Source organism: Chinchilla lanigera, unplaced genomic scaffold (genome assembly GCF_000276665.1).
Source record: "Chinchilla lanigera isolate Chin_1 unplaced genomic scaffold, ChiLan1.0 scaffold00136, whole genome shotgun sequence".
Lineage (NCBI taxonomy): Eukaryota > Metazoa > Chordata > Mammalia > Rodentia > Chinchillidae > Chinchilla > Chinchilla lanigera.
The window spans coordinates 2,837,057-2,854,600 of record NW_004955537.1 but is presented as its reverse complement, the minus strand read 5'-3'; the positions used below and the strand labels follow the sequence as shown (position 1 = coordinate 2,854,600).

General features: G+C 50.8%; 1 protein-coding gene across 4 annotated transcripts in view; it reads right to left on the bottom strand.

Annotated features, from left to right (window-relative positions):
* Cfap57 (cilia and flagella associated protein 57) overlaps positions 1-17,544 on the bottom strand; it is a 61,447-nt gene that overhangs the window by 6,811 nt on the left and 37,092 nt on the right. For 3 of the 4 annotated variants that reach the window (XM_005410633.2, XM_005410635.2, XM_013507773.1), the window contains 8 exons: positions 17,085-17,275; positions 16,328-16,501; positions 14,671-14,829; positions 11,821-11,964; positions 8,335-8,451; positions 6,386-6,520; positions 6,150-6,293; positions 1,226-1,358 (listed from right to left, as the gene is read on the bottom strand). In XM_005410633.2, the coding sequence (XP_005410690.1) occupies positions 1,226-1,358; positions 6,150-6,293; positions 6,386-6,520; positions 8,335-8,451; positions 11,821-11,964; positions 14,671-14,829; positions 16,328-16,501; positions 17,085-17,275 (1,197 nt within the window). The remainder of the gene's footprint in view (positions 1-1,225; positions 1,359-6,149; positions 6,294-6,385; positions 6,521-8,334; positions 8,452-11,820; positions 11,965-14,670; positions 14,830-16,327; positions 16,502-17,084; positions 17,276-17,544) is intronic. The other variant, XM_005410634.2, reaches the window with a different exon arrangement.

Below are 17,544 nucleotides of genomic sequence, written 5' to 3'. Positions count from 1 at the left end.
ATTATTAATATAACGTTATATATATGTTCAATTTTGATTTTTTTTCTGTCTTTTTGAGACAGGGTCTCGCATGCAGTTCAGGCTGGCCTTGAGCTTACTATGTAGCCCAGGCTGGCCTCAAGCTCTCAATGATCCTCCTGCCTCAGCCTCCAGAGTACTGGGATTACAGGCCAGGCGTGTGCCACCACGCCTGGCCGATCAATTTTGAAATAGTTTAAGACTCCCAAGAAGATGCAAAAATAATACAGAGAATTCCTGTGTACCTCCCAGCCACCTTCCCCCAGTGATAAATTCACAGTCCACGAGACAACTGACATTTGAAAGACCCAATCCATAGCTGTGGGATGTTTCGGCTCATCAAGGTCACTAAGATTTATTCCTGAATGTAAATCCTCAGAAAACAAAACACTTGAACCACGCTGGCTTAATTTTCATAGAAATGCCTTATGTTCTTCATTTTTATTGATTGTCCATAAATATTTTTTCAATGCGTAAAGACTATAGTTAGAGACTATCCACCGTTCCTTGATATTCCTTTCATAAAGATCCATGTGATTAGTTTTGCCCAGAATTAGTGCCGGGAAAATGTCTGTTTCCCCGGGAAATAACTTCTTCTCTCCAAACATGAGGACTATGCAAGCTGCCACACTTCTTCATTTCCCTTTTGTCTTGGCTATCAGAAATTCAGAGGTCATAACTGAGGACAGGACTGTAGCAACTTAGCTCATTGAGTATTATGTAATTCTTTCCCCTTTCCCTTTAAATAGTTTCTTATCTTTTTGTCTTTAATCGTACAGCTCCACAATCCCTTATCCACCAATTCCAAAATGCAAAAAGATTTAAAAATAGAACACTTTTTTAAATGTATGAAGCTTAGTGTGAATATTCATCTGCCACTACAGAATACTAATGTGTTGATTTAAGAGCGCTGCCCCAGACCCCCCTGGGGATGTTACATAACATATAGCATGCTCTTTCTAAAATCAGAAAGAGTCTGAATTCTGAACTGCAGCTGACCCTGAGGATTTCAGCCAGGGACTGTGGGCCTGAGAATGAATGCGGGAAGGCCCTTACAGATCTTCTGCAGAGCAGGTATGTGGCATGGACAGGCTCCCAGCAGGCCATGGGTGGATGTGACCTGATAAAAGACAGGCCAGAGGGAGGCTGCTTATGGCTGCTATTGGTCTCTTGACCTCACTGCCCATTTCCTTGGCAGCGACATTACCTGTTTCTGAAACTTCTGGTGGTTGGATTTTCTTGGATAGTTTCAGAGCTGCTTCAAGGTCATAGACTTGAGAGCGAGTGAACTTCAGCTCCCTGCGGAGCTCATTAATTTCCTTGATCAGAGAGACGTTTTCCTTCAGAAAAGGAGGAAAGAGAGTGAGTATGGATGAACAAGTGGTGGACACAGAGCGTGCCCTCCTGGGGGTGGGGGCAGGGTCGGGTTTGGATCCAGTTTAACTCTCTGGATCTTCTCTGGGGGCATGATTTTTTTTAAGATGAGGTCTAGCTATGCTGCCCATGCTGTCCTTGAACTCCTCATCTTCCTGCCTTAGCCTCCAAAGGAGCTGGGGTTACAGCCATGTGCCACATCACCCAGAAGGGCGTGCGTCTTCATCCTGCTCACTGTTCAGCTTCTCAAGCTACCAGGGAACTTCACTTACTTTCAGGTGGACTCAGCACCATTCCCAATCCAGCCCAGCTCTTTTTTTTTTCCTTTTTTGAGACAGGGTCTCACTATGCAGTTCAGGCTGACCTTGAACTGACCTTGTAACCCTGGCTGGTCTCAAACTCGCAACGATCCTCCTGCCTCAGCCTCCGAGTGCTGGGATTACAGGTGTGTGCCACCACGCCTGGCCTAGCCTAGCTCTTTCAAATCAATAACAATGCTTTCCTGAACACTTTTCAGACGACTTTAATGTATTTAAACATTGTAATAATCCTAAGACTAGATTCTACTACAATTGCAAGGACTAACTGGGTCCCTGCAACATATCGAACATTTTGTATACATTACCTCATTTCATCCTGACAACAACCTTACGAAGAGGGTTACTATCTGACTCACTTTGTATGTGTAGGTGAGGCATCGCGCAGATGGAGAGAACACCCTACTCCTCTGTGACTGCTGCCTCCCAGACTCTACTTTCTCACTGCATTTACATTACCTCAGTTCCAATCTCTCATCTTGCGGTGACCAAAGATACAACCGGAAGTGCAAGTTGGGCTCCCTAAAAATAGTTTTCCAAGGCATCCTGTGTTCTGAACAGCATAGAGGTCACAGTGAAGCCAACTACACATGCCTTCCGTAGCTTTGTGAATTAAAAATGTGAACACAACAGCCTTGCTGAACTTTCTGTTTGTGACTGCTCCCTGCTCAACACGGCCTACAAAAGTCCCAGAACCCTCCAGACTCCCACCCAGCCAGTCAGCAGCAGAAAAATCTGACCTGAGGTCCATCAAGTGCTGAGACTGAAAATGTAAGAGGGACTTGACGGGGGCGGGGGTGCTGCGGTTCATTTATACGGCGATTTCTATGTGGAGCGGAGCAGCCCTGCCTCAGGCCTTTGGAAATGCCTGCTGTCCCTAGCAGACCTTTCAGACGGCATGTTCCGTTGCGAGAGAAGGGAATGGCGGCAGCACCCCCTACCGGCTGGCGCTGAGCTGATGCTTTTAAGAAGAGGGGAGCGCCTGGCAGAACGGAAAAACCAGGGAACAGATGCGTTCTGTGAACTTGGAAGCTTCGCCTCGGCGGTGTCTTCTGGAACCCACAGGAAGAGGGACAGCCATCTGTCCAACTGCACGAAGGAGTTCCATCCTGGAATCCTCCTCCACTCTTCTTTCCACCTTTCCTCCGTGTCTGACCTGGCGTCTGTTTGTCATCCCACTCTTGAAAGACCTTTTGACATCACAGTGTTCCTCTTTCCAAGATGCTCTCATTTACCCTGCACATGACAGCCGTCTCCTAGCTGGCTCCCCTACCACCTGTCTCCTTCTCCACAGTCTGTCCACCCTGCTCACTGAGTTTATGAGACAGAGATAAACGTGCCTGCCTATTTAAGATGCCTTGGGAAGTGTCTGCGCTCAGGCTGCACTTCATGCTTCCCGGCATGATGTGAAAGGCCCTTTCCGATGTGACCTAGGATACCAACCCTTCCATGGGCTGTTTCCCTCTGTCCCAGATGCTCTGGAGCAAGCTAAGGTCTGTGGCCTCATGGGAATGTGGCCATCCCCTCCCCAAATCAAAAAACCTCTCCTCTGTTTCTCGGCTGCTCCCTCTGCCTGGAAGGCTCTTCTCCCAGCTGGTCAGTAAGCACCACCCGGCGCTCAGTTCAGTGGCCACTGCCTCTCAGAAACCTTCCAGGAGTCCTCAAGGCACAGTCGATCCCGACTTCCACTGTGACCTCGGCACTGGATACACTCCATGGAGTGGTGACTACTTCATGTGGCCCAAGTTCCCTAGGAGGAGCTCCCTGAGGGGAGAAACTCTCCCATTCACTTCGATCTTCCACGGCCCACACATGGCTTGCTGTGTAAGAAGCACTCAAAAAATGTGAACTGAATGAGTGGAATGTGTCCTAGATATTTGTGTGTCACAGCAACTCTGATTTCCTTATCTGCCAGTGAGCTGATGAATGGGGTAGGGAGGCTTGCCTCTCCTATCTGGATATACAAATGGGATAGTGGCCTCATTTTTTGTTAGTTTCTAACGAGCAGCTCTCAGATGCTGTGGCCGCCTAAGCCTTCCTCAGTCTTTGGGATTGAAGTGCTAGTGCCCTGTTACCTGTGGACACAGCTCCAGCCAGGCCGCAACTAACCCATGCCCAGCCAGCAGGAGCCCCTGGCTACCAGCAGAGGGGATGGAATCAGCTGTTCTGTCCTCTTTTCCACCCTCAGCCCTACCCCCTCATAGGCTTTGAGGCTCTCCCACTGGAATTCAACCTTGGTTTTTGAATATGTTTTTTGCTGGGGAGAAGGGAAGGGAAATGGCATTTTTGAATGACGACTGTATACCAGATCAGTATCTAGTGTTTTTTTTTTTTTTTTTTTTTTTTTTGCCTTTTTGAGACAAGGTCTTGCTATGCAGTTCAGGCTGGCCTTGAGCTCACTTTGTAGCCCAGGCTGGCCTCAAACTTGCAACGATCCTCCTGTCTCAGCCTCCCAAGTGGTGGGATTACAGACGTGCGCCACCATGCCCAGCTCTAGTGCTTTATCTCATTCAGTTCTCACAGGAACCACTGAAGTTGGTGTTTTCCTCCCCCTTTTATAGGTAAGGAGGAGGCTCTTGGAGAGGCCAAAGAATTAATCACAGCTTCCTGGTCAAACTGTATCAGAAGCAGCATAAGCTGGATCTACCCAGAAGCAGTGCCACTCTCTTTCCACAGCCTGGGTAGAGACACCATCCCAAGCCTAGCTTTGAGGCCCTGCCACCTCTTTCCTTCAATTTTAAATAATTTTTAGTATCCAGAAAGTTTTTCCTTTAAAAAATCTTAACATTTTGCAAATTAAATCTTACATGGGGCCCATTGTGATCAGCACGGGGCCTCTCAGGCGCAAAGCCCTGCCCTGGTCGGTCGCTCTTCCTGCTCCCTGCGGTTGTCTGAGCCTCTTCTCCGACCCTACGGGACCGCGCCACTCAGAGGTTTAGGAAGCCCCAGAACCCTTTCTGGGGCAGTGGCCTTGTTGCTGGCTCCCTCTGCTGGCCACGGGTGGGGCACAGGCCGGGGCAGGAGTCCTGCTTGGGTCTTGGTTCCCCACCCCTGTCCTGGCCCAGCAACCTCTCTAGGACTGGGGGAGGGAAAGGGGAAACCAATGCCTGGCCCCAAAAGTTCACGCAGATGCTTGCACCTCTGGCCAGCCTGTGTCTTCACTTTTCCATTCCTTCCGAGGGCAGACACTTGCTTTGGATACCTGCTTGGCTTGGAGACAGGGAGGACCCCTCCGGCCCACGTGTTGTTGGCAGGGCACCAGTAAGAGCTCAGCCGCATCACCTGCTGACCACCGCTCCTCTGCCCCATTTCCCAGCTTGCTACACTGCAGAGGGGCTTCTCCAGGCTCCAGGACCTTGAGGCCCTTAGCCATGGCCCTGTGCGGGGCTGCTGTGCTGCCACGGGTCCTACCAAGTGGATCCACTCTTTTTTCTGGACCTCTGGCTGCTTTTGTGGCCCAGTGTAGGGCGATGGCTGATGCAGGGGTTGGGGCTGGCTGTACGGTGGCATGGGAGCAGCCATGGATTCCAGCGTGCTCTGCCCAGCTGAGCCATGAATGCCAACGTAGGATCTGGCTTCAACCCAAGTGCAACCTGTCCTAACATTTTAATGAGGGCATTAAAGAAATGTAAATGTAAAAAGACACATGCTTTATAAATGGGATTCTGATGTTCTCTTCTGATATTCGTTCACAGTAATTACCTCAGACGATACTGACACTCAAGCAGAAATCTGGCAGGAGCGACCCACTGGCAGTCCTGATAAGGTGCTTAAGTGGGGGTGATGGTAATGGGGCCAGGCCCTCTACGCGGCCCTGCGTAGGATCCTGGGAGGTGCATGTGGAAAGCTCATTAAATCAGAGCTGGGGTGGGGCGAGGTCGGGGGTAGGGGGTGACTCAGGTAGGTGCGGTTATTTGTGGACCAAGAAACAGGGGTAGGGACCTGAGGCACCAGAAAAGTGAGATAAGGCAGGAACAGATAGGCATGTCCCAGCAGGGATGGACTGAATAAAAAGGAGCAAAACCAAGTAAGGCAAAACAAGAGTTGGAAACAGAGGAGACAGGAGGGAGAGAGACTCAGGACAGCTGAGATAGCCTGCATGAAGGTCCCAAGGGGCTGGGGTCCCTGAGAGGAGTGAGGACACAGGCATGCTTTAGACATGCTTTAGCAGGAAAAGGAACAAGGGTGCCCGAGGTGAGGGGGGCGTTGGGGGGCTTGGAGATGCTCAGAAAGGCTCTGTGCTGGGCTCCGGGGCATGGTTACACCAGGATGGGTTCTGGGAGGTCAGAGAAGAGGAGCCAAAGGAAAGCCACAGGGAAAGCTGGTGCCCTGGGGCGCCCTGGATATCTGGGGAACCCCGGGGGTGGGGGTCTCAGAGGGCTTCTCGACCACTCTCCCATCTCTGGCAGCTTGGTGTCCCAGAAAGGCGTGCGTCAGTACCTGCATGATGCGAACGTAGTCGGTACGATGCAGCTCGCCCTCCTTGACCACCTTCTTCTTGAGAGTAGCCAGGTTCCTCTCCAGATATTCCCGCTGACGGGCATACTCTAGCTGCAGGTCGGTGTTCAGCCCTGCAATCTCCACCTGCGAGGTGCAGGGGCTCTCAGTGAGGGAGGCCTGGGCACACACGAGTGGCGCAGGGCGGCGCAGGGTGTGTGGCGGGGGAGGCTGCTCACCATGTCTGCCCGCTGCACGTAGTTCTCAAAGAGACCTCGGACCTTCTCCTTCAGCAGGTGGGGCTCCTGGATGTAGGCCACACAGTTGTGAAGGTCTGTCTTAAACCGTTTGACCAGCGCTTCCAAGTCCCGCTCCTGCAAGTGGATATTTACTTTTGGCACTGCGGGCTGTCTACAGGTTGAGAGGCAGGGGCTGTAGGCAGAGGCTTCTAGCACAGAAAGGGACAAGAGGAGCCTCATCTGGGACTCAGAGCTGACCACCATCGGCCACACTGGGTGTGGAAACCGGTGTGGGTACCGATCCGAGAGGGTGGCACTGAAACCTTTGTGCACCTGCCGGGCTGGGCAACTGGCCTCACAACCTCAGTAGCCTGTGTGGCTCAGTGCTTCTTTTTCCTTCCTTCCTTTTTCTCTTTGCAGTACTGGGGACTGAACCCAGAGTCTTTGCACTGAGCTATAACTCAAGCTCTTTATTTATTTATTTTTTTAATTTTGAGACAAGGTCTCTCTTAAGTCACTAAATTGTCCAGGTTGGGCTCCAACTTGCAATCTTCTTGCCTCAGTTTCCAGAGTGCTGGGGTTACGGGTGTGTGCCACCATTCTTGGCTCCAGTGCTTCATTTTAAAGAGGAAACACACACACACGCGCACACACGACACACACATGCTTGTGCACACATGCACACACACATATGCACACATAGACACACACACACACACACACACACTCAACTTCCTTTATTGGCTCTGGAATCTTTTAGAACTGTCAGCTTTAAAAGATAAAAGGGCCTGATGTGTGGCACATGCCTATAATCCCAGCTCTCAGGAGGCTGAGGCAGGAGGATCACTGTGAGACTGAGGCCAGCCTGGGCTATGCAAGGGAGTTCAAGGCCAGCTTGCACTACATAGTAAGATTCTGTCTCAAAAAAACCAAAAAGTTAAAAAGACTAAAAAAAGAAAAGGTAAAAGGAAGCTCAAGCAGCTACCCATATTGCTTTAGAGTCAAGATAGATGATATAATTTTTATTCTGCAAACCCCAGCCAGGGTGTGCATGTTTCCCTCATTAGCTCATTCGGATGGTCAGAACTGCTGCTATGAATGGCAGGGGAGAAGCCCTACCCAATCATGTAGATTGCTTCATCTCTACATTGGGGCGAGCTCCCTCTCAGTCATGACTTCTTTGTATCCTGTCTTCCCTGCCATCATCTGCAGAGGGTCTCTCTTGTCTCCTTGCTCTCATGCCTTTTATCCACATTCCATCATTTTCCACCCTGCATTACCTATGCACACCCTACACAGCACTGATCAGCCTCTCCAGCTTGTGAGTGGCAGAACCTAAATCTGCTTATATCAGTGTTACAGGTTACAGTACTGTCTCATTCAGGAGTAAATGCTTGAGGTGGAGGATAGAAAAATTCAGTTTGACTCAGCCAACTTTATGGGGTGCCCTGCGACAGGGGAAGAGGACACAACCGTACCATGAAGACTGGCTTCCTGAATTGACTGTAAGCTAGTAAGGGTGTTGGAAGAAGTTACACCTCCTAATTTAACTTCCTACTATTTCTGGCCTTCCTTTGCTTATTTATATCATGGGAAGACCAGTGCGGACAATCCCCGAGGTTCTCCTAGCCTCAGCAATCCACCGACTACAGATGAGCTGTCTGGGCAGGTTCCTTCCTAGGCCAGAGAAGCCAAAGGTTAAGAATGTTCCTGTGAAACCGGCTTCCCGCCCCCGGCTGTACCCAAGTCACTGTGTGCTCTCAGTTGGAAGCAGCCATGTACCCTTGCATGGGCTCAGAATCAGGCGGGGCTGTGGGAAAGAAAAGCGTGTGAGTTAAAATGGAAAGCGTATCTTGGCGAGGCGCTGGCTGTCTCCAAGCAGCCAGCTGTCCGCTGCAGGCGGCTGCCAGATCCCGGGCCAAGAACCGCCAGGCTGAGAACCCTCGCACCTTCTGCCTCTCTTTGCGCATCTCCTGGTCCGTGGCTCTCAGTTTCTGCCACAGCTCGGTGATGTTCAGCTCCAGCTGCGTGTTCTGCTTATGGAAACGCTCCAGCTCAGCTTCCATCTACGGAGACAGGGGAAGAGAGTCAGGAGCAAGGAAGCAAAGTAATGGGAGTTGTATTCAAGAACTGGAATCTTTTGGTGGGAGTGGTCCCCAACACCAGGGGCTTCTTTTGTAGTCTCCGCTGGAATAAAACCTTTCTTATTACTTCCTGCCAGCCCGATAACCCCCCTGCCCCCACCTGTGACTGATGTCAGTGGGGCTACACGTTTCCATGGCCACGTGGGGAGCTTCCCTCTTAGTCAGCTTCCTTTGCCGAAACCACGCTGATTCTTTTTTCTTCTTGTATTCCTTTGAGCTCAGTAACTCTCAAGTACTAAAATCTCAACCAGCACGAGGCAGGGTTCTCCGGAGAAGCATCTGTGTGGCTTTGTGAGGTTGTATGAGTGGAGTGAGGGCCTTGGGAGCACAGTCATTCTAAAGCACAAATTAGGGTAGATCCTAAAGCAGGGCTTTAAGGCACTAGCATGGCATGGCGCCTTCCCCAATCTAAGGCATAAAACAGGAAAGAGGAGGCTAAGAAGGAACCTCGGCTTCATCATTCTGTTGAATTAAGAGATGCTACCAATGAGCTTCTGAAATATTTTCAATTTATCGCTGCATTTCTGTTACCTAAAGACACGCGACTATTAACTGGAACTTCTGATCAGGCTGTAAGTTTTCAGTGGACCTCATTCCTGCCCAAAGCGAAGGGTAATATTTCGTTTGTACACAGACTCGGGTGGACACTAGTATTCCTGTTAGCAGGGAGCTGGTGCTGGAGCAGTTTATTTTTTTCTGGCTGGGTGGCGTAGCCCCCATGCCCTTTGGTCAGATTTCGACTGATGCCCCTTGTGGGCTAGCAGAGACCCTACTGAGCCACATTCGCATTCTAAACAGGAGAAAGGAGTTTTTAGAAGACTGTTCTCTTCATTACCAGAAGCACTGTAGTAGCTCTTCGGCACACTGGCATAAACATGGGACTCAATAAATATGTGACGAGTGAATGAATAAATGAGTGAATGAACGGCAAGTACGGTGGACAGAGGGAGCAATAGTTAGGGACGCGGGAGGGGCTGGAAACACCTGCCTCTGGAAGAGCAGTGATACGACAAACAGGTAGTGCCGGCACAGCTATGTAGAGCCACCCTGTAGAGAATACGCAGCAAGGTTGAGCGCTGTACAGCTAAAGAATGTGCTCATTAGAAAGGGCTGTCCAGCTGTCATAGGCTTAGAGATACAGAACTGATTAAGCAGTGGTTTCTGTCTTCAAGAAGCTGCAAGTCTAGAGGGATAAAAGAAGTAAGTCAGACGTTAAGGAAGAAGGGGATAAACACTGTATATTCAAGGTGGAGAGTGTCCTGTGCAGGCACAGGGGCAGCGAGCAGCTGGACACGTCTGCGGGGTTTTGTAGGAAGGGCGCGAACTGCAGGATGAGAGGGGAAGAGAGCTGCAGGTAGCAAACAGCCCCACACAGAGGAGCAGAGGTGTAGGCAGCCTGGTCATCTCTGCAGGCTGCCAGGGTTCCGGTGGCTGCAGGAGGGGCACTACAGGCTCGGAGAGGGGCAAGGGCTGAGAGGTCACCTGGGCTGGGTAACACAGGGCAGGGAGGCGAGTGGTGGGAAGCGTGGCCTCCATCTTGAATGCTCACGGAGCCGCTGGAGGGTTTTTACCAGAAGTGGCGGCAGTGGGCTGGAACCTTAGAGCGCCTGATATACAGGTTTTACTGGAAAGAACCAGACTGGAGCCAGGCAGACCGGATGGGGGTGGAGAGATGATAGGGTCCGAGACCAGGGATCCAGCAGCTGGGGAGAGCAAGGGACTTCTCCAGTCTGCAGGCTGTGAAGGTCACGTCTGGGTGCTTAGAGCTGACTGTGCCTCTTTCTCTATTGTTTACTTCTGCTCCCCCACCCCCTGCCAAGGCTCAAATTATGCTGAGAATAAAAATAATTTGTTTTATACAAAAGTCATGAAATACGTGAAACTTGAGTATTGGTACCACCAGAAGACCAACTTAGCGAGTGGAAGATGCATCCCTTTCCCAGCAGGGAAACGCCATCTATTTTTCCATACGTTATTCATCATACTCAATGATGCTCAGCAGGGCGGGGCTTCTGCCCCCCACCATTCCCCCGGAGATCTGGTAATGCCTGGAGCTTTATTTGCAATACCCCGGGCAGGGGGTGCCCATGGCATTTGGTGAGTAAAAACCAGGGATGCTGCTAAATAACCTGCAGTGCACAGGTTGGCCCCTCCACAGCAGAGAATTTTCAGTCCCCCAGTTTTTGTGTGTGTTGCTTTGAGACACTGTCTCACTATGTAATTCAGGGTGACCTTGAACTCACTATGTAGCCCAGGCTGGCCTTGAATTTATGGCAATCCTCCTGCCTCAGCCTCCCAAATGCTGGGATTACAGGCGTGTGCTACCACGCCCGCCTCCCAGATATTATTAGTGTTGATGTTGAGAAGCCCTGCACTAGATGAATAAATGAGCAAAAACTAAATCAACAAGGTTCTGGAAACCCCTGTCCTATGGAGGGAGAGGGAGCGTGGAGTAGACAAAGAGGCATGAAGGGAGGTAACTGAATCAAGGAAGGCTATGTATTGATTTACAGAGATCCCAGCTCTACCCATGAGCCAAGAGCTTAAGGCTTCCTTCTTGTAGGAAGTGTACGTGTAAGGCAGGTTGGACCCTCAGAGCAAAGCCCCAAGGGCAGAGGCTCCAGGAAGGAACCAGGCCCAGGGAGGGGAGGCTGACAGGTGAACGCCCGTGATAAGGAAATACACTGTGCAGGGAGCCCAGCGGACACAAGGGAGCACTTAGGCCTCACTGGAATCTTAGAAACACCTGTCTAACTGATCTTGCTTCTAATCTCTCTCCTCTCTACCTTCAGTCTGTTTGTTTCCCAGAACACATTCTAAATTGTGCCTCTCCAGCTCAAGAGCCTTAGCTGATGTCTCATTCCTTATCAGATGAAGTCCAAACAGGATGGCCTACCTGAGGGCCCTGCAGTGGGAGAAGCATGTGGAACCCTAGGGGTGTGTTTGAGGGGGAGCGAGCCTGTTGGCTGAGTACACACTGCCCTCTGGTGGCAGAATGCCTAATAGCTGTGTCTTTCTTTTGAACACCTGGGCCCACACACTGAACTGTGGGCGGGGCCAAAGCCCACCCCAAGGCCCAGTGGCAAGCTAAAGCCTGAAGCACTATGCTTGTGGACACTGAACGCTCAGTTGGGCCAGGGTCTGCCAGGGCATCCTACTGGCAGCTGCACACACCCTGGAAACAGAGAGGAGCTGTGGAAGAATTTTCTTCATTTCCTTCCTCCAGGCCAGCAGGGACAGTGGAGGGGGAGAAAGGGTCTGAGAGGCCAAGGCGCTGCAGATGGCTCTCACCTCCTGAATCTGTTCCTTCATCACCTTGATCTCATTCTCTCGGGGCTCTATTTGCTTCTTCAGCTCCTTTATTTTGTAGTCGAGCACAAACTTGAATTTCTCTAGTTCTTGATTTTTCTTTTTCAGATCATAAATCCGCTTCTCCTGGGGATGGGATGAAAGAGAAGTGTGAGATATCACAAGGCCCCGGGGCATGGAATCCCTTTAGGACAAACCAAATCCTGTGACTCTCCTGACTGAGAGAGAGGCTTCTACGGACTTCTCACTGGAGGTGCCAAGGCCAACTCTCCCCACCTGGCTGCAGTTCTGACTCCTTCACCTCTGCGCCAGCAACTCACTCACTCACCTGCAGGTTGTGGACGACTGCAGCTCCCATCCTGCACTGCAGCTTGTCTATAGCATGGCCCCGCCCCTTCTCTTAGGAGATGGAATCTACTTCCCTTCGCTCTCTTCTGGTTGGACTTGTGACTTGTTTATAAGCCAAAGAATGTAACCAAAGGGCTGCTAAGTAAGAAAGCCAAGCAGCTTCCACTTGGCTCTCCTGGGAGAGCTGGTCTGGGGGAAGCTATCTGCTATGTAAGAAGTTCCACTGTACTGCCAGAGAGCAGGGACTCTGGTTGAAAGACACAGCCTCCCTGCCAAGGTGCTGGGCATATGAGAGAAGTGGTCACCTTGGATGTTGAGCCTTCAGGTTCCAGCTATTTGAGTCACCCTTGATCTTTCCCAACTGAGGCCCCAGACATCAGGGGCAGGACAAGCCATCCTGTCGTGCCCAGTCCAAATTCTATACCCACAGCCAGATGTTCAGAGGCGGAGATTTTGGAAAGTGGTTGGATCAGGGGGCTCTGTGCTCATCAGTGGGTTAATCCATTGATGACTTTAGAGCTGAATGTGCTGTTGTGGGGGCAGTCTGGTTGGAGAGGTGGCTCACTGGCAGCAGGCCTTTGGAGAGTATATCTCTTCTCCGGTTCTTTGCCCTCTCTGGTTCCTGGCTGCTGTAAATTGAATAGATTTCTTCTACCAGGCCCTCTGCCACGCCATTTCTGCCTTGGAGCCAGCTGACTATGGACTGAACCCTCTGAAACTGTGAGCCACAATGAATCTTTTCTCCTTCAAACTGTGTATGATCAGGCACTTTGTTCCCGCAATGAAACAGTGATTAATACAGATGGTCGTTGCTTTTCATTACTAAGGTTTCAGGTCATTCAGTGCACAGTAACGCTAATTATAACATGGGTCCATCCATCCATCAAACATTTACTGAATGAAGATCTTTTGCCAAGTACTGGAATTCAAAATATAAGTATGACATAGTCCCTGAGCTTAAGGGTAAAACACTAGCTGTGAAGGTAAACATGTAAGCAAATACAGCCCTAAAAAGTGACAAATGCTCCACAAGAGGGAGGCACAGAAGGCACTGTGTGTATTGAGGTGCTCAGAATGACCTCTTTGACTGTCAAGTGGTGATTCACAAGGGAAGTGAGAAATGAGGCCGGGGAGGTGGTGGGGGGAAGCAAGGGTCTTGCATGTTGGAATAAAGATTCCAGAATTTATCCTGTAGACCAGGGTTGACCCCCTCAGCTCGGGGGCCAAATTCGCCTATTTTGTTAAATTTTATTGGAACATAGGCAAGTTTGTTTATTTATATTTTGTTTGTGGGTGGTTTCACACATGGTGCCCACAGCTGATTAGCTCAGACAGAGACAATATGGCCTGCAAATCCGAAAATATTTACCATCTATTCCTTTATATGAAAAAAAAGCTTGCTGACTCCCACTGTAGGCCATGCGGAGCTGCTAAAGGATGCTAGGTGGGAGGGGCACATAAGTACGCTTGCATTCTGGTGGCCATGGTGGTGGGGACCAGGGGCGTGAAGCAGGAAAGCCTGGCTAGGAGACTGCTGCAATTTTCTGGGTCAGGAGACCTTGGTCTCTTTCTTGTCAGCAGGCTCCTTGAGAATGTGAAGACAGCTTTTGGGTCTTCCCCCACAAAAACCCCTAGATTCATATACAAAATTCATAGGCAGAAGTGGCATGCAGGCACTATTCCATGAAATGCTAAAAGGACCTCTTAAGGTAGTCATCATTCCCATTTCACAGGTGGGAGAAATGAAGGCTTAGAGAAGTTGCCAAAGTACAATGCCTAGGAAACAGAAGGACCTGGCTGGAACCTGCTTATATAATGATAAACCTCATGCTCGACCACAGGAGGATTCTGTCTGCTAAAGCAATAGACACGAAGTGGATGGAGAAGAGGGCATGGAGTCTAGACTTGCGCAGGAGAATGATTCAAAGTTCTGGACACTGAAGTGTTCTGCCTCCCGGAAGGTGTGTCTGTCTTTCTCCATGTTTTGTGAGAAAGCGAGCTAAAAAGTGGTACCTGCTTCCTGGGAGTACCCACTGGTTACAGGGCCAACCCCAGGGGAGTCCGGCCCTGACCAGGGGACCCTGTGAGCTGTGTGGCAGATCAGCTACCCTCAGCCTGCAGAGCTGTGTTACCCTAGGACGCCTGAAGAAGTGAAGGGTAGGGGCCTTGGAGTCCGCTGACTCAGGTTCTGAACCCAGGCCTGGCTCCGGTAAACTGCGGCCTTAGACAGGATACTCAGCCTCTTGGGACTCAGCTTCCTGAGCCATTAACACTGGGCTGCTCGTATCCCTGGCTGTTGGCACAACCCAGTGTGCTGTGCTGACGGTAATTAACCCGGTGCCACGCACACGGCAGACGCTGCTCATCTCCATCAGGTTAAAGACACGTACGCAGGAGGCTGGGGCCCATTCCCTCTCAGGTCTCCTCCCCATGGCCATGTCCGTCTGGGCTGCAGCTGGGGGAGGAAGGAAGATGAAGCTTTACCTTATCTTGAATTGTCTCATCTCTTTCCTGGATCTCTCGCTTGAGGCCTTGTATGTCCTTTTCCAGGGACTTAATGACTCCCTGCAGCTTTACCTGCTCTCCTTTCAGAGTCTCGATGTCACCGGTTCGCTCTTCAATCTCCTTCTGCAGGCTGCTGAACTAAAGACACAAACGCCAACAAGAAAGAGCACAGCGGGCTTTGAGCTCATCTCTGCTCCTCCCAACTGTCCGAATGCGAACAGCTCCCATCACTGACCAGCTGAGCAGCTGAACCGAATCACCTCTCCTCTGTCAACTGAAAACACCAAGCACTCACCTTTTCTGGGCTTCTGGGAGTGATTTTTTGGAGCATTTGGGACAGTTCAGCAATTTCCCAGGTCAAAAGGATGATGGAGTATTCTGTCTGGTGACAACCAGGCCCATTCGCTCTGTGAGGAAGGCCTGTCTCTGCACCAGAGCTCCTGACACCATTTTCCTGAATGCACTCAGGGTCTTCCATGACCACACTGACCTTGGAAGGTCATAAGCAATGGCCTACCAACGTCAAAGAGGTGGACCCTGCCTGCTGAGGCCTGTTTGCCATGTCCAAGAAGGGAAGGCATGATTCACTTAGTATGATCTCTAACAGGGAATGTGAGCTTGCTTTGAACATGGATTCTCTAAGACTAAATGTTTTGGGGAAACTGGCAATTCCACAAGGATCTGAGAATTGGATCCTCCCTCACTGAACTGTCAGTGGACTAAAAATACCTGCCCATCTGTAAAGAAACCTGACACATCCGCTCACACTCCCACCTAGATCGTCAGAGCAGGAGCCACCAGGCGCTGAGCTCACCTCCAGGGGAACACGTTATCCGTCTCAGCCTCAGACTTTATTTCCATTTCTGTCAGACCCTACTTGCCCAGAAGTGAGAGGCCAGAGAGTTTCTCAGTGGGCAGGGAGGCTCAGCATCCCCGTGAGAAGGGAAGAGTAGGGCAAGCCGGCAGGGGCTCTTTTGGAGGATGTGGTGGGGTCAGTCCGCATCTGCCAGCCCTCTTAACCTGCACACCGGAGGTGAGATACTCGGCGGGACCTTTGCTTGGCCACTGTCGCAGCATGTGACTGAGGTTGTACAGAGCATGAGAACAACAACTTGGAGACAAGATTAATTCCATCACCAGAACTCAGAGGGACTACTTCTTGGGCAGGAGAGGCCCTTGGGGGAACAGCAACCAGCTGAGACCTTTGTGGTTGTTTATTTGTATCTCAAGGACATAAGGACAAAAATAGAGGAAAAGCATTTTGAAACATATATAGGAATTTCTGTCAGGGTCAGGGCCGGAACGGGATGGTTTGTTACTGACACACGTTGACCTAGTTCAGGTCATCTTGTCGGGGCAGAGGCGACACGACAGCCCAAGCAGTCATCTCTGACGATAACTTGCTTTTACTTCTGCTCACTGCGGTCCTGCAGATTCTGCTCTAAACTCTAAGCGGGCGTTCCAGGAGCACCGGACCTGCTCTTCCCTGGGTCCCTTCCTTATCGCACTAGGGTTCAGCCACTCCTTTGGCCACGTTTCCCCACAGCCACCTGGGGCTTTCTGTCCCTGTGTCCCCAGCTTTCTCTGCAGCACGGCCCTTCCTCACTCCCAGGCCTCTCAGGGAACTGCTCAATACCTTCTTCCTCATGATGCCCGTCTCCCCCTTGAGCCGTAGGTTGGATTCTTTTTCATCTCGCAGCTTCTTCTCGTACTTGGTTTTGATGTCTTGGATTTCTCGGTCTTCATCTTCTTCAATCTGCTTCTTGGTCTCTTCAAACTCCCGCAGCTGCTGCCGGACGTCTTCCTGTGCCTGGCTCACAGGGAGGGAGAGAAGGTGGTCATGGGGAGGGAGATGCACGATGCCCTCGTACTCGGAGGGCCTGGGGTAAGCCAGGCAGAAGAGCCCTGTCGTGGGAATGGGAGACGAATGTTATTAGAGAAACGGAAAAGAAGGCCTCATGTCCTTCGGCCCGTCCATTTGCTGCTTGTGTCCCTTCCTTCCTGACCGGGTGAAGCCTCAGGCTCCAGCACTTCAAGCAGCCTCTTAACGACATTCCTACACCCTGTTTTGTGTCTGTTCTTGACACTGGCATCCAGGCTTCCTATATTTTCTCTTCATGGAACTTGTAATGGCTGTAATTTCACATTTATTTGTGAAATTACTTTTATTTGTGAAATTATGCTCCCATTAGATGAAAGTTCCTTGAGGACTTACCTTATTTCTCAGGCCCGCTGTTGAATTCTCAGTGAATAGCACCCGCTGGTACACAGTAGCTATCAAGGAGTCATGGGACAAATGAGGGTGTCTCTCACCCTGCCCTCCTGTCCCTTCAGCTAATCTCTCCGAACCTTCCTCCAAGAACGGGAGGCACGGCTTGGGTTCCCCAGAATACCTCTTCCAGAAGGGTCGTTTTCTCCTGCAGCTTGGCTTCATAAAACTCCGTGAGCTCCTCCAGGGCCTGGCTCTTGGTCTCATCATTGTCCCGAAGCTGCTTTTCATACTCCTCTTGCATCCTCTGGGACTTGAGCTGAAGCTCCTGGTACTTCTCATATTCTAGCAGCAGCTTCTGATTATTGCAGCACTCTGGAGGGAGAAGCAAGAGGGTGGGTATTTAAGGTGAGTGAGTAGCACCAGCCCCAGGGACACCCAGGAGCCCTAGGTGCTTTCTCAGCCATCCTACCCCAGCCAGAGCAGCTGCCTCCAGAGCCTCGGGCTTGAGGACCTGCCCAGCTTCCCTGCCCGACCCTACCCCATGTCTTGCAGGCAGCCAAACTCCCTCTTTTCCCTTCTGGGCAGCTGTAGAGGGGCATCTGAGGGGTCAGAGCCAAGAGGAAATGTCCTGAACATGTAAA